General features: G+C 40.3%; 1 protein-coding gene across 1 annotated transcript in view; it reads right to left on the minus strand.

Moving 5' to 3' along the window:
- LOC115173247 (zinc finger transcription factor Trps1-like) overlaps positions 1–15,536 on the minus strand; it is a 191,641-nt gene extending 176,105 nt beyond the window's left edge. The window contains exons 1-2 of the mRNA XM_029731162.1: positions 15,245–15,536; positions 8,737–9,031 (exon numbers count right to left, since the gene is read on the minus strand). Of these exons, the coding sequence (XP_029587022.1) occupies positions 8,737–8,749 (13 nt within the window). The 5' untranslated portion in view covers positions 8,750–9,031; positions 15,245–15,536. The remainder of the gene's footprint in view (positions 1–8,736; positions 9,032–15,244) is intronic.
- Positions 15,537–17,244: the final 1,708 nt, after the last annotated feature.

A 17,244-nucleotide genomic window follows, 5' to 3' on the forward strand; every position in this document is an offset into this window, starting at 1 on the left:
TTTGTCGAGACTGGTGAGGAAGAACTTAACTGGCCTGCACAGAGCCCTGACCTCAACCCCATCAAACACCTTTGGGAAGAATTGAAACACCAACTGCGAGCCAGGCCTAATCGCCCAACATCAGTGCCCAACCTCACTAATGCTCGTGTGGCTGAATGAAAGTAAGTCCCCTCAGCAATGTTCCAACATCTAGTGGAAAGCCTTCCCAGAATAATGGAGGCTGTTATAGCAACAAAGGGGGGACCAACTCCATATTAATGCCCATGATTTTGGAATTAGATGTTTGATGAGCAGGTGTCCACATACTTTTGGTAATGTGGTGTAGTTTGAGGCAGAGAAATATAGAACATAATCTGTCTCTACCACCTAATGCGGTTCAGGGGTTCAGGTGTCTGTGAGTCTGTGAGACTTTCCTGTGGGTTCTACAATCCTCCTAAATACAGCTAAGGCCCGTTGTCAAGGACAGTCTGTAACCGTGATAGAACACACTGAGAAAACATCAGCCAACAATCCAGATTGATACACACTCCATCTGGATAATAACTCCTAATGTAAAGGGAGGGGGATAATAACCCCTAATGTAAAGGGAGGGGGATAATAACCCCTAATGTAAAGGGAGGGGGATAATAACCCCTAATGTAAAGGCAGAGGGATAATAACCCTTAATGTAAAGGCAAAGGGATTATAACCCCTAATGTAAAGGGAGGGGGATAATAACCCCTAATGTAAAGGGAGGGGGATAATAACCCCTAATGTAAAGGGAGGGGGATAATAACCCCTAATGTAAAGGGAGGGGGATAATAACCCCTAATGTAAAGGCAGAGGGATAATAACCCTTAATGTAAAGGCAAAGGGATTATAACCCCTAATGTAAAGGGAGGGGGATAATAACCCCTAATGTAAAGGGAGGGGGATAATAACCCCTAATGTAAAGGGAGAGGGATAATAACCCCTAATGTAAAGGGAGGGGGATAATAACCCCTAATGTAAAGGGAGGGGGATAATAACCCCTAATGTAAAGGGAGAGGGATAATACCCCTTAATGTAAAGGGAGAGGGATAATAACCCCTAATGTAAAGGGAGAGGGATAATAACCCCTAATGTAAAGGCAAAGGAATAATAACCCTTAATGTAAAGGGAGGGGGATAATAACCCCTAATGTAAAGGGAGATGAATAATAACCCCTAATGTAAAGGGAGGGGGATAATAACCCCTAATGTAAAGGGTGAGGGATAATAACCCTTAATGTAAAGGGAGGGGGATAATAACCCCTAATGTAAAGGGAGATGAATAATAACCCCTAATGTAAAGGGAGGGGGATAATAACCCCTAATGTAAAGGGAGAGGGATAATAACCCCTAATGTAAAGGGAGAGGGATAATAACCCCTAATGTAAAGGCAAAGGAATAATAACCCTTAATGTAAAGGGAGGGGGATAATAACCCCTAATGTAAAGGGAGATGAATAATAACCCCTAATGTAAAGGGAGGGGGATAATAACCCCTAATGTAAAGGGAGAGGGATAATAACCCCTAATGTAAAGGGAGGGGGATAATAACCCCTAATGTAAAGGGAGATGAATAATAACCCCTAATGTAAAGGGAGGGGGATAATAACCCCTAATGTAAAGGGAGAGGGATTCTAACCCCTAATGTAAAGGGTGAGGGATAATAACCCTTAATGTAAAGGCAAAGGGATTATAACCCCTAATGTAAAGGGAGATGAATAATAACCCCTAATGTAAAGGGAGAGGGATAATAACCCCTAATGTAAAGGGAGAGGGATAATAACCCCTAATGTAAAGGGAGATGAATAATAACCCCTAATGTAAAGGGAGAGGGATAATAACCCCTAATGTAAAGGGAGAGGGATAATAACCCCTAATGTAAAGGCAAAGGGATTATAACCCCTAATGTAAAGGGAGAGGACTCAGGCTTCTGAGTTTAGCAGCCACACATACAGCAGACTACTCTGACAGACTCCGAATAGCTTCCTCTACCCCAAACCTTCAATTTGCAAAAGAAAGAAGGCTTTTTAACCAGGTTGACTATGGTCAAACGTAATGCTGGTCTTCTCCATGTTGTGGCAACACCTAGACTTGTGAATTGGCCTTTCTGTGGAGAGCAGACTGTGTTGGGCTGAGAGGGGATCATTTGGAGGGTTTGGGGAAGCAACCCCACCAGGAAAGAGTGTTTAAGGTTCTTAATTGCTTTGGCAAGTGAAGAGACTTGCCTTTGGACACACGTAAATTCAACTGCACCAGGTCAGTATTTAACAAGTTATATTTTCACATCAGGCTACTACTGGCCACATGACATTCCAGTAGTGACCAGCGAGAGAGGATACTGTGACTAGGATACCTGGAGGATCATGGGTAGTCATGTAACAAGGAAAGAATGCAATCTCTGTCACCTGGCAACCTGAAATGGAGCCCCACCAAAAATAGCCTGGCAACGCAGAATTCCTCAACAATGTACAGTTTGGAATTGTGGCCCAGCGGCTCAATACAGTTCTGGTGCTGATCCTGACCAGACTCCTCCTATGTGTGAACAATGTGGTCGGGTCCATTTAGTTACGGCTGGCATTTTTGCATCTGCATTTAGACGCACAAAAAAAGTATTCTTTAATTGAAGGGGGTTTGACTCAAGATACTTTGTTTTTGCAGCTTCACTGCAGCGCCCGTCCCCCTTTTTCTTTGCCCCTTTTGGGGCTTTGTTTCCACCACCATATGGCCTCGTGGAAGCAATCCACTAAAAACAACAGGCCTGCACTTACCCAGTAATTTTTTAATGCCACAAGAGAATGAATCGCTCTCTTGTTTAGCATTCTGCAAATGACCCAGGATCATTTCTTGTTCTCAAACTAATTAGATTAGTTCAGTGGGTTTCAGGGTTATTGCAATAAGGTGCATGAGAATGAGGGGGAGATGACGGCGTAATCAGCCACCAGCATTCAACCTTTCCTTCCTTAATGAGCAGGTTCACACCACCCCTTCTACAACTCTAAGGCATTAAACACACCGAGAATCTCACTGCCGATAGACTGCTGATAGACTGCCAAGACTGCCATAGACTGCAGGTAGACTGCCATAGACTGCAGGTAGACTGCAGGTAGACTGCAGGTAGACTGCAGGTAGACTGCAGGTAGACTGCAGGTAGACTGCAGATAGACGGCCAATAGACAGACTGCCGATAGACTGCCGATAGACTGCCGATAGACTGCCGATAGACTTATCACAGTTCCTTCTCTTGTTAGATGAAAAGAGCTACCTGCTGGGTACCGACCCGGCAGTGACGAACCAACCGACTATAACAGAGATGCTCGTCAGCGGCCAACAACTTGACTGAGCCAATCAGAGAGCACGAAGCCAACCTAAAAAAAAGGGGGAAAGATAGAACATCTATGGATGAGCCAGTCACACTTCATATGCAATGTAGGCTATGAGATGGTAGCTAGCTCAGTGCACAGACACAATGCACACGACACTGGCAAGGTACAACAACGAAGTTCTACAAAACACCAACATTAGCGCAGATAATCCTAAAGACTCCTAAGCAATATGCATGGGTATGCATTGGCAAGCAATGCTACTACCACCTAGTTTGGAGTATTTTCAAAGGTAACTCAACCCCAATTTCAGCCTTTGTCCAACCCATTCAATAAAAATAAAAAATTAAATGCATTCAGGTGAGAAGTTGTAGGTGGGGGAACTTGCTCATAAATATTCATTGTGGGGGGTGGGTAAACATAGCTGTACCTGATCCCAACACTTTTTCACTAAAGCATACATACCAGAAGTGCACTGGCACGCTCTGATAATAAAATGATGTGCATCACAAGCAAATACGGCTTTGGATAATTAGCTCACAGTGGTAAGACAATGACTTCCTGACATCTACTGCCACTTGCAGTGTAAGGTTCAATCCCCCATGGGATGCAAACAAAATGTTTAAATGTGGGCTGTATTGGGAAGGAAAGTGCAATCATCACCTTGAAAATGAAAATTAGGGGCTCAATTCAATCCAACCCGTATTGCAGTAATTACCCTGTAGCTCTTTTTCCTGTGGTCAATGTAACTCACAGACTGGTCTTGGGTACTGTATAAAAACCTACAACTACTACCAGGGCGAGCCCCCTTCACAGCTATGCTTTCACTTTTCCATTAAAAGTGTGTGGGCACGAAATGAATATTGTAAATTAGAACTCACAATTATTGAACTATGAGCAAACTGTCTTAGCAGACGGCGATACCAATCATTCATAGTGTTTGGGGAAAAAAATCTAACGAGCTGACATGACCAACATTGTCATCTATTTCTTGTTACGATGGATGTAGCTACGAATATAAACATATAATCCTCATAGCCTACATGTATTTTCTTCTTCGTAAAAGCACATAGATGTGTATGAAACGGTAAGCAAAAACGTTGAATTTGATCATTTGTGGAAATCTGCCTTAATGCCTTTTGAATAGCCTCAGTAGTCTAGTCAAGGAAACATCATGCAAAATATATTGGCACACTCCATTTACCAAGGCCATTGCCAAATAAGGCGCGCTGTCACCTGCTTTTATAGTTAGCCTTGAGGTGGTACCACCCAGCACAAGTTGAGAGGGGTCTACACCTGCATTGCTTCTACATCTGCATTGCTTGCTGTTTGGGGTTTTAGGCTGGGTTTCTGTACAGCACTTTGTGACATCAGCTGATGTAAAAAGGGCTTTATAAATACATTTGATTGACTGATCACAATTTCAATGGTAGAGTTGAACTGCTACAGGCAAAAAGAGCTCGATTTACTATTAAAATACCAAAATAGATACTTTTGCAACTACCTGTCAAAATGAAGAACAGAATTTGTGTTTCACTATAACTAAGTCTAAAACATTTGGTTTTAGATGAAAAAACTTATTTCATGAAAGTTACTCTTTAACAAGGCTGAGTGGCTGACGACTTCTAAGGTCTTTGCTGTGTGAGCACAAAAGAGATTGACTGCCGACACTGTTCAGAAGTGCTAAGTATTGTTGGCAGACAAACGTTTGACAATTCTGCCCATGTGTCTGAGCTTCAATGGCACTATTCTTTCAGAAGACATCATTTCAACTACAACCACATGCCGGGTACATGTCAGTGGTCTTGCTGAGGTTCATAATTGCTTCACTTGGTGATGTTGGATAACGTTGCGAAGTGACAGAGAGACAAAGATGGCCGCCCAGAGTTCCAATTCTACTCAGCAGTCAAAGAGACAATCATCTTGCTCTGAGTAATGATAATACTCTTCTCCAATTACTACATGTTCCAAGTAACACAGGTGTGATTTCCATCGTGTTCTGGGACATATGAGCAAATTCTCTGTGGTATGAAGCAATCACAAAGACTTTAAGCCTTGAACCAAGAACAATGGATATCCAAAGCTCATCTGCCTTGCATTGTGTAGAAACAAATACTATACCTGACTAGAATTTAAGGGGTTTAAAAAATGCACAAATATTACATGAGGGAAAAATGGCACTATGTACTTGAAGGTTGAAAAAAAACACTGAGGACATGAGCGAGCAACAGTAGTTGGCTGAGATGGCGTGAAAACAACTGGGCCGCTATGCCATAGAGCAGCAGCAGAACTGCCCAACCAGAAATATTTATCCAGACACCAGAGAACCGTGAAAAATGTTATCTTCTTTAAGACATTTTAAATAAGCATTATAGAATCATTTGGCACAGCGCGTCCTTCAAAACCCATTGACACATCATATACTGTATCACTGAGGCTTGTTCCTACAGACACACTGTGCTGACAACTAACCTCATCTGTATAATATTACCCAAATCAAGGCTGCATTTAATGAACCTTGTACTTCTGACGCTAAAAGCTGCTATCCTTCAGAAAAAGGGCAGAAAAGTTACAGAAACAGCTCATTTCTCAAGTTGAGGCCGTATCATGGTTTAAAGCTTCATGTGAAACGTTTGTTTGTGTGAGGAAGTCTGAATAGGCCAGATTGAAAGTCACTGGTAACCACTCCAGCTACAGTGGTTAAGGAGTGTGTTTGGGTATTCACACTGTCGGTCCTCTAAAATCACCTGCGTTCTAAAGTATCAGTCAGTATTCCTGTAATGATTATAACATTAATATCATATGATGAGTTCTAAAACATATCACTATGCAACAGGCCTCCGCTCAGACATCTATCAGGATGATGACTTCACACTCAGTACTCTGAATCAGCTCAGATAACATGTCAAACAAATCCACTAACCACCTAACCTATACCTGATGTCCCACATACAGGTCATGTACTTTAGCCTAACATCTAGACGCAAGCCAATCACTTTTTACAAACATCTACCAAGGTAAATGTAGGATGGGGTAAATAACACAAAAAAATAAGTATTCAAAACAATCTTGTGTTTTTCTTCTTTGGGCCTATGTTTTCTATGGCTGAGCTGATCATGAGAATAACACTCGAAACACTTGAATGCATGTTTAATTGGTTGTTAATAATAGCTCAGATGTCTCTATGAAACACAACTGAAAGCTTTAAGAACCAACTGAAAGCTCTAAGAACCAACTGAAAGCTCTAAAAACCAACTGAAAGCTTTAAGAACCAACTGAAAGCGTATAGAACCAACTGAAAGCTCTAAGAACCAACTGAAAGCTCTAAGAACCAACTGAAAGCTTTAAGAACCAACTGAAAGCTCTAAGAACCAACTGAAAGCTCTAAGAACCAACTGAAAGCTCTAAGAACCAACTGAAAGCTCTAAGAACCAACTGAAAGCTTTAAGAACCAACTGAAAGCTTTAAGAACCAACTGAAAGCTTTAAGAACCAACTGAAAGCTCTAAGAACCAACTGAAAGCTTTAAGTTAGGCCCATTATAACACAGAGGTAACGTTATTTCTCAAGTTCAGACACATTTTCGGTTTTGAGTAGTCTGGATGGGAAAAGATAGCATATATTGAACATTATACAAATCTGCTGAACTCGCTAGACAGTCAGGAGAAAACGTTTCTGCAGCGTTAACGAAGAAATGTTCTCGTAATAGCTGTTAATTATCACATGTTTAATATTCGGATCTGGATGAAGAGAACATTTTCAAGTATGGCACACATTTTGAGATACGTCACTTAAGGACTGTTAAGAAGTCCAAACCGCCAGCTGTGTGGACACTTTCCAAACTTAATGACAGTATTAGATTTCTGTGCTCATTGCTTTTCAATGCCATAGTGCAATGCACAGCAAAGAGCACAACTTGCACTGTCGCTGAGGATTTAGAAAGAAACAGCATAAATGACTGAGTCCTTGTGACAAAAAACAAACACCGCAGTTATTGATTCATTACCATAAATGTTGAAATATTGTAGTGTCCTTATCAAGAGTGATAACCTGCCACTTGATGGCAATGCAAGCATTGACCAAAAGACAGGCATAAATAAGGATACTGTTTAATGCGAGGCAAATTGATCTGTTAAGAAAGATGACAGGTGTTGGTTCACATCTAATTAGACTCATCTATCTTCATAATGAATTATTCCTCAGCAGTTCGAGGCAAAGGCAAAGCAGCACTCCTTTTGCATCTGTCAATACCATGCAATATTGTTCTAGGCTATACGTACTGCCAGTAACTTACTCCTACCTACCCTGCAAAATCAACTGAAACTTTGTACCACCTACCCTGCAAAATCACCTGAAACTTTGTGTCTCAGTATGAGATTAACTTCAGGTATGAGTCCTGTTACATCTGTCAATAACATGAAATACTGTTATCTATATGTACTGCCAGTAACTGTGTGTCTCAGTATGAATAAACGTTAGGTATGAGTCCTGTTACATTTGTCAATAACATGAAACACTGTTGTCTAAATGTACTGCCAGTAACTGTGTGTCTCAGTATGAATAAACGTTAGGTATGAGTCCTGTTACATTTGTCAATAACATGAAACACTGTTGTCTAAATGTACTGCCAGTAACTGTGTGTCTCAGTATGAATAAACGTTAGGTATGAGTCCTGTTACATTTGTCAATAACATGAAACACTGTTGTCTAAATGTACTGCCAGTAACTGTGTGTCTCAGTATGAATAAACGTTAGGTATGAGTCCTGTTACATTTGTCAATAACATGAAACACTGTTGTCTAAATGTACTGCCAGTAACTTTGTGTCTCAGTATGAATAAACGTTAGGTATGACTAAGCTGTAACAACACTGTAGAAACCTACTTTATAGCAACAACCTCCTGGAACGTTTTGTAAAGGATCAGATCATAAAGATACAGACAATAAAACTGTCAGTTGACCCATCTAGACAAGAGCAGAGTGAACGGAGAACGTACCATGAGCATGTGTGTGGTCCAGGGGGCGGTCGAAACATTAAGTCAATATAGACAACATTCCACATAATAAGCTCTACAAATACAGATGGTACTGCCTTCAATACAAGATCAAAACGCTGGAATATACCACAGCTATGAACATACAACTGCTAAAAAGGATAGAGCCGAGCAAAACAACTCCACAACAACGAGGATTAAGCTATAGTTCAATAAAATATATTTTGAGAACCCCGCCTGTGAATCGGTTTTTGAAAAAGATTGAAATAAAGCGTTACAATCTTTAATAACTTCAGCCTATTCAATTTGGGTTTCGGCTGACATGAAACCATTTCAAGTTACGTGAAAAGAAACAATATTCACATTTTTCTAAGCCTAATCTGTGTATATTGAGGCCTACAACAAGAGAGATCATACCTCTGCTGAGCATTGGGTTAGCGCATTATCAGCACCGATTCCACAGGGAGAAAGACTAGCAGAACAGGAACAACATCCAGGGTCTTTGCCCTGGTTCTTGACTGAGGTATCCTTTATTCCACGTCCATGCTGGAGATTCATTTATTCCATTGTCTTTTCTTTGGTCTTGTTGTTGTTGGCAGGGTCTTTCTGAAGTTTGTAAAAGTTGTCTCTCTTCTTCCACTTGTGTCTTCAGAGGTCACAGGTCGTAGCAGTCCTGGGTTCCACTGGAGCACACGTCACAATGCTTCTCTCTCTGCAATCACACCCCATAAAAAAAAGAAAACACATGTAAAAATCAAGGAAGCACAAAAAAGTGAAATCAACACAATATATTCTTTAAAGTCTACTTAAAATGTATCCCACATATGCACATCAAACATGCAAGTAAACCTCAAAAGTTGTCTCAAAACAATAGCTTGGAAACTGGAACGAGTTAAAAAGCTATAAAAAGTCATAAAACGTATGAAGGCCATACTGACCGACATTTTGCCTTCCATGTGATTTCGAGAGAGAGAACAATGATCAGTAAAAACAATTAACGACGCGGTCATTACAAATCAGAGTCAGTCCTGTGCAAGACATCATCAAACTGCCGGGCTGTCGGTCTCATGAATGAATAGGAGCTGACGGTACGACAGACCCTCTGGCAAACCTAATTGGATACAGGAAAACAAACCTTCCCCAGGAACACTATTTTCTCCAACTCTTCTCGACGACTCATCCTGTCCAACCTGTCTGAGATGTAATGGCCTTTGCCGTGCCCACTACAGTAGAAAAACACTGAACAATAATGGGGGAAATAAAGAACACACCCTGATAGATAGATCATGAACACAGAGGCTAAACTGACTCATCAGAGTTCTAAAGAGGAGAGGAGAGGAGAGGAGAGGAGAGGAGAGGAGAGGAGAGAGAACCACATTTTTTGCATACTCTGCTCCTAATCAATAGGTTTATCTGTGTCTGGGTGATGGTTAAGGGAATTTCTATGCTAGCTAGCCCAAAGTGCATTATGGAAATCCTAAGATAAAACACAAACACACACAAACACAATTTCTAAGTCTGGTGTAGAAAAGAGGTGAGGATCCTTGTGTGATAAAGGGAAATTCCTGATCTAAACCTACAAGAAATGTCTACCAGACACAGACAGCAGGTCTGGAAACGTAGGCCTCTTGATTTATCCCTAATATAAAACAGAAAGTGTCTAGGCCCACATCACTACACCTTCCCAAACCACACCATAAGCCACTGCTGCATACAGAGCCCAGTACAAGCCACCCCCATCCATATGACTGGAGGAGGTACAACAAGCACTTTTTTCCTTGGGGAAATTAGTAGTTCAAATACTGACTTGCTTTAACAGGTGAACAGTGGCGCAGCGGTCCATCTCAGTGCTAGAGGGGTCACTACAGACCCTGGTTCAATTCCTGGCTATATCACAAACGGCCGTGATTGGGAGTCCCATAGGGCGGAGCACAATTGGTCCCGCGTCATCCAGGTTAGGGTTTGGCCGGGGTAGGGCGTCATAACTGACTTGCCTAGTTAAATAAACGTTAAATAATACATTAATTAATCACAGATCCCAATTAGCCTCAAGAACAAGGCCTACTTTCTATCCCTTTAAGAGCCTGTTGTTCAGAATATATGTAAAACATTTTTCTGTTAAATGCAACAGTTGTGTGAAATACATGAACTATTACAGATCTTAGATCAGCAACTGTCAGTGGGAAGGACTTTTTAAAACAAATAGAAAGAAAAAAATAAGCTGTATCAACAACTATTATAGGCTACTCTAACCCTGGACCCATTTCCCCACAAATCTGGAAAAAACTATACTGAACAAAAATATAAATGCAACAAATCACATGTTGGTCTCATGTCTCATTAGCTGAAATAAAAGATCCCAGAAATGTTTCATATGCACAAAAAGCTTATTTTTCTCAGATTTTGTTCAGAAATTTGGTTACATCTCTGTTAGTGAGCCTCAAGTTTTGAGGGAGCGTGCAATTGGCATGCTGACTGCAGGAATGTCCATCAGAGCTGTGGCCAGAGAATTGGATGTTCATTTCTCTACCATAAGAGAAATTGAGAAATTTCTAGAGAAATTGGCAATACGTCCAACCGGCCTGCAGACCACATGTATGGGGTCGTGTGGGCGAGAGGTTTGCTTATGTCAACGTTGTGAACAGAGTGCCCCATGGTGGCAGTGGAGTTATGGTATGGGCAGGCATAAGCTACGGGCAACAAACACAATTGCATTTTATAGATGGCAATTTGAATGCACAGAGATACCGTGACGAGATCCTGAGGCCCATTGTTGTGCCATACATCCGCCGACATCACCTCATGTTTCCGCATGATAATTGCAAGGATCTGTACACAATTCCTGAAAGCTGAAAATGTCCCAGTTCTTCCATGGCCTGCATGTCACTCATTAAGCATGTTTGGGATGCTCTGGATCGAGGTGTATGACAGCGTGTTCCAGTTACCGCCAATAACCAGCAACTTCAATCAGCCATTGAAGAGGAGTGGGACAACATTCCACAGGCCTCAATCAACAGCCTGATCAACTCTATGCAAAGGAGATGTGTCACACTGCATGAGGCAAATGGTGGTCACACCAGATACTGACTGGTTTTCTGACTGTTTTTTTTAAGGTATCTGTGACCAACATATGCATATTTTTATTCCCAGTCATGTGAAATCCATAGATTAGGGCCTAATGAATTTATTTCAGTTGACTGATTTCCTTACATGAACTGTAGCGCGGTAAAATCTTAGAAATTGTTCCATGTTGTGTTTATATTTTTGTTCAGTATATTTGTTTGCCAAGGTGATTCTGAGGTGTTATTACAAGTTTTTAGCACTACCAATTACTCCTGTCCATCCTCTCAAAGTAAACGTAAGAATTATGTCAGCGGGTTAAAGAGAATCGAAAGCTTCCTGCCTCTCCTGGTTGCACGTATCAAGCCACCAGGGAAGGTGTCTAGTCACTTGCAAAAGCATTAAACTGAATATTTAAAGGCACAGTAGACCAGTGTGTTCCATAGAGCGCTTTTTGTTTTAAAAGCAAAAACAACATTCAAAGTGAGAAAATATATGTGAGCGGGCCTTTATTTTTGTCTATTTAAGTGAATGGATATTAGGGGGGTTTCCAAGACAACGGTGAGAAATGACTATACAGATATTATACAGTATGTCTAAGGCTCATTTTCGATTTCAATATGTTTTCACTGAGATACAACCGCCTCCAGAAAAATGCTAAACTTTGCTGAATGGCAATGAAGGGTGCCTGAGTCAACAAAACAAATCTAAATCTTCATCAAGAAATGTATCACAATTTGACCTAACTTCTGTAATAGCCTACGTCTCAAATTACATTAGGATCTTCGATGTCTACAATTCTTCAGGGAGACATGGATGTGTTTAATCTGCTCTAGTTAAGTTCCTCAGGGAGACATGGATGTGTTTAATCTGCTCTAGTTAAGTTTCTCAGGGAGACATGGATGTGTTTAATCTGCTCTAGTTAAGTTCCTCAGGGAGACATGGATGTGTTTAATCTGCTCTAGTTAAGTTCCTCAGGGAGACATGGATGTGTTTAATCTGCTCTAGTTAAGTTTCTCAGGGAGACATGGATGTGTTTAATCTGCTCTAGTTAAGTTCCTCAGGGAGACATGGATGTGTTTAATCTGCTCTAGTTAAGTTTCTCAGGGAGACATGGATGTGTTTAATCTGCTCTAGTTAAGTTTCTCATCTCCTTTAGGATTTTAAGACATTGGCAGGTTTTATATTATACATAACTTTTATTTTATGAGGCTTCAAAATATGTATCTTTTCATTAATAATGTATTTATACAGCAGCACCTACATGTGGAATTTGGTACTAAGATACACCGCAAAGTGAGAGGCTGGCCTCACAGCGATTCGGGGAAAAATCACCCTAGAAGAACTTGTGCAAACTCTAAAGCCATGTATAACAAATACAAACCACCCATTGCTGCTTTCTCCTACCGACGAGACTCAAATCCATCCGTCAGCCATAAAGCTCCTACCCTATACACTGCTGATCTACTGCAGCCCCCCTCCAAAGAACTCACAGATGGGGAAACCATTTACATTTCAGATATACCTACCGCAATTCAGCAGAGACTTCACACAGCTCTTGTCAAACTAACCATGGGGATCTTTTCCCTCCGTTTTGAAAGAAGCAGTCCTTGTATAGAGTATTAAACACTACAGAATACTGATGTTAAGTCTTTTGTTTTTCCATAATTCTCTAATTACTAAAAAGCAAAACGAATATCGTCTTAGAAAATGAGACTAAAGAGTGGCTTCGCACATCAATGGATTATTGTGACAAAACATTTCACAGTGTAAACTTAATTAAGGATTTGCGAAGTGCTTCGTGTATCAATCAGATTCAGTTGTAGGTACACGGCTACAGTGAGGACAAAGTTGACTTTGAGAAGTGGATTTTTGCGGCCAGATACTTTGATATATATTAATGTATAATAAATACAATTTATGCATGTGTGTGTTATCACTATTACGTTGATATTAATATGCACAACATAAATAATTGGTATATAAGACATACAGGTAGCCAATACGATAAAAAACTAGCCTATTGTTATACATTGTTGAGACTATGTTTTAACTTAACCTCTCTCTACCCTCTTCGAATGATGGAAAGCATTTATTTGCTTTGGCCACGTCATTAAAAAACGTTCACTGACAAGAGGGCTTTCATAGACAGAATCAGTGACGTTTCCTGATGCATGGTGCCGTGTAGGCTGCTTGGTTGGTTTCACAGTTTACGGGAAAGAATACAAAGCATCTACTGGAGCCAACATGGGAATTTGGAGTAATGTAAAAAAGAAAATTGTCCTAACAATGTAACTACAAACCAAGTCTAAGTGAAGCTGAAAAGTTGGTAATTTAGAGTTGTGTTCAGATAATATTTTCTTACAAACTGAAAAATAGTAAGTTTAGATCGACAGAAACATTGTCTAAAAGGAAAAAGCCCAGACCTTTAGTGGGTTATTTGCTACAATGTCCATGGTTACAATGTATCTATCAAGTTCATACCCACACTGAGGGTAATAGTGTAACTGTTTTGCACTACTAGTAAGAAAGTTTTACATGCCTCTGAAAGCAGCACTTTTCCCCAACAGCTGAGTAGCAAACCAAACTACCTCACCTCCTCACTAAAGCAACAAAGCAGGTATCACAATGGTAGAAATATATTATCTTTATAACACTTTATGACAACATTATGAAAAGCTAAGTTAAGTTTCTGCAAAGTGAGCTGCTTCATCATGATGCCCAGTCATGCTAGTTTAAACTTTGAGTTCCACACACACACACACACACACACACACACACACACACACACTGCACCTCAGTGTCATCTCCTTTGAGATATAGCCTAATCCCCTCCACATGGATTGGAATATGGAAATGACTCACTTTTCCAAGTGGCCTGCTATACTTAAGCAATAAGACCCGAGGAGGTGTGGTACATGGCCAATATACCACAGCTAAGGGCTGCTCTTAAGTTCGACGCAACGCTGAGTGCCTGGACACAGCCCTTAGCCGTGGTATATAAGCCATATAGCACAAACCCCTGAGGTGCCTTGTTGCTATTATAAAGTGATTACCACCGTAATTGGACCAGTAAAAATAAATGTTTTGTCATACCTGTGGTATACGGTCTGATATACCATGGCTGTCTGCCAATCAGCATTCAGGGCTGGAACCACCGAGTTTATAATGACGTTTGAATAATGAACAAGTGATCAGTCATTGATAAAGGTCCCAGCACTTTGTTGTTTGTAACAAAATCACAACACGACTTGAACATTCTAACAACCAAAACGTAGAACTTCGACCGCATACGAATGCAATGTGGAAAGTTTAGGAAAATAGGTTACTGGTAAAATATCTTTAATTTGCAATTTAAAACCAACCTAGCTGTGTCTCATTCATTGTAGTTAGTTGACATATTCTCCAGACCCAAGTGTGTTGCCATGCCTACGCGTTTTCTTATCTTTGTCGAACATCACAGTTACGTGAAAGTTTTTAAATATTGAGTTTTAAACGTTGTTCAGTTCTCGACATGAATCATTCAACTTCAACAATACACTTCCGAAATAAATACAAAAGTTTCAGAAACTCAATAAATTAGGCTACATTGTAACTTAATATAACCTCTGCCATGCGCTCTCTTTACGAACAATGAAAACAGAAACACACGATGCGCCAAATAAAATCCTCATATTATCAGTGTGTGTGTGTGTGTGTGTGTGTGTGTGCAGACACAAAAGTAGATATTGTCAAGAAGATAGCCCTATTCTGTCCCCAACACCTATCTAGACTGCGTCGCGCTTTTACAATAATTAAACGAATGCTACAACACCCTGAAATCAAATGATTAAATGAAACGGCAAGGAGAAAGTAAGCTACAAACCTACTGCAACTCATGTTATTCTTCCTTCTCAATACGTGACCCCCTCTGCTTCTAGCAAGTAGCCAATTTCAATTTCTCATGCGTTTGACCCAACAAAACCTAAATGCCATGTGAAATCCGAGAAGCACTGCTGGGTTTTTTTTTTCTCTCACAGCAAAGTAGCTCACAACTGATTCATGAAATCCCTTAGCGCTTACATAACATTCACTAAAAGCGATCAGCATTCTGGTACTACTGTAGATTCACATCGAATTGCTCGCCTCTGTGCTAGTAACGTGCATTGATTCCGTTTGTCCTTACCTGTTGATTAAATTGCAATAGTCTTTGCAGTCTAAAAGATGGTGGAGCTTTGGCGTAAGCCATGAACCGTCTTTGTGTTGTTTGTTTGTTGATCTCGGGTAGGCTATTATAATTGTTTTGTTACAGGGGATACACGATTTCAAATCTCGCCTGTGCACGTGGAATCAGGGTGACTGTGTATAATATTTAAAACGCCTGAGTCTGGATGGAAAAGGAGGATTAGTTTGCAGTGATCTCAGTTCTTTATCAGAAATGTTATCGCTTGACAGGACCTCAGACTCCAAGCATTACGTCAGTTTCAAGACACCAACACTATTAATATCAAGAAGCCCTTGCGGAGGAAAGCGCCACCCCAGACCGCTCGCTCTTAAAGGGACAGAGGCATCCCTGCTCCTCACGAACCAGCACCGACATATAACGTCAACCGTTTATCCAGTTTATCTGAAACGATCTAATATTCATCATATATGACTCTGTGATTTAGTATGAGTATGTTACAGATAATAAGGTAGCTGATGGTAATCTCTCAATCTTATTTTATCCAATGTCTAATACAAAATATTATATGTTCATTAGACTTGGCTATTTCTGAGTTATGTTATGGGGATACTATGTTGGTATACTATATCACTCTTCGATGATAGACATATCTTTTTTAGTCTAAAAATCCTCACAATTCCAACAAACCACAATATTGTGGTTATACAGATTTCCAAGACTAAATGTGGATTATATAATTATTTCCAGACTGAAACTAAGACTTAGCCCTATACACCATGATAACCCAATTCAATTGATCTTCTAATCTCACAATGACCTTATTGATTGGTTTGTGCCGAGTTACTCTTTTCTATTAAGTTCTCAAATTAAATGAAATTAAATTGTATTTGTCACATGTGCCGAATACAACAGGTGTAAACCTTACCGTGAAATGCTTACTTACAAACCCTTAACCAACAATGCAGTTCAAGAAATAGACTTAAGAAAATATTCTCAAAAAAAACTAAAGTCAAAAATAAAATAAAAAGTAACACAAGAAAATAACAATACCGAGGCTATATACAGGGCATACCGGTACCGAGTCAATGTGTAGGGGTACAGGTTAGTCGAGGTAATTTGTACATGTAAGTAGGGGTAAAGTGACTATGCATAGATAATAAACAGGGAGTAGCAGCAGTGTAAAAACAAAGAATTCTAGATTCTAGAAGGCAAGGCTTATAGGCTCTATATTGCACCCTCTATACTCATAATGTTAACATTACTAGAAGTGAAGAGTTTATATTCCAAGGGTTTACAGGGCTAAAAATATGTGACTTTTTCTTCAAAGAAAAGGGAGCTCTTACATGCTGTGGGTTTAAGCCTCTACGTGCACACAACACACCACACTTGAAATACATATAAATACTATTATAATCCGGATAGTTCAAGCCCCGAATGCTGATTGACTGAAAGCTGTGGTATATGAGACAATATACCACGGGTATGACGCAAAACTACTTGTTTACTTCTCTAACACCATTGTTAACCTGTTCATAATGGCAATAAGGCACCTCGGAGGTTTGTGGTATAAGACCAATATACCATTGCTAAGGGCAGTATCCAGGCACACTGCGTTGCATCATGCATAAGAACAGCCCTTAGCTGTGGTATATTGGCCATATATGACACCCCGTCGGGCCTTATTGCTTAAATATAGCCCC

This window comes from Salmo trutta, chromosome 34, assembly GCF_901001165.1.
Source record: "Salmo trutta chromosome 34, fSalTru1.1, whole genome shotgun sequence".
Classification (NCBI taxonomy): Eukaryota; Metazoa; Chordata; class Actinopteri; order Salmoniformes; family Salmonidae; genus Salmo; species Salmo trutta.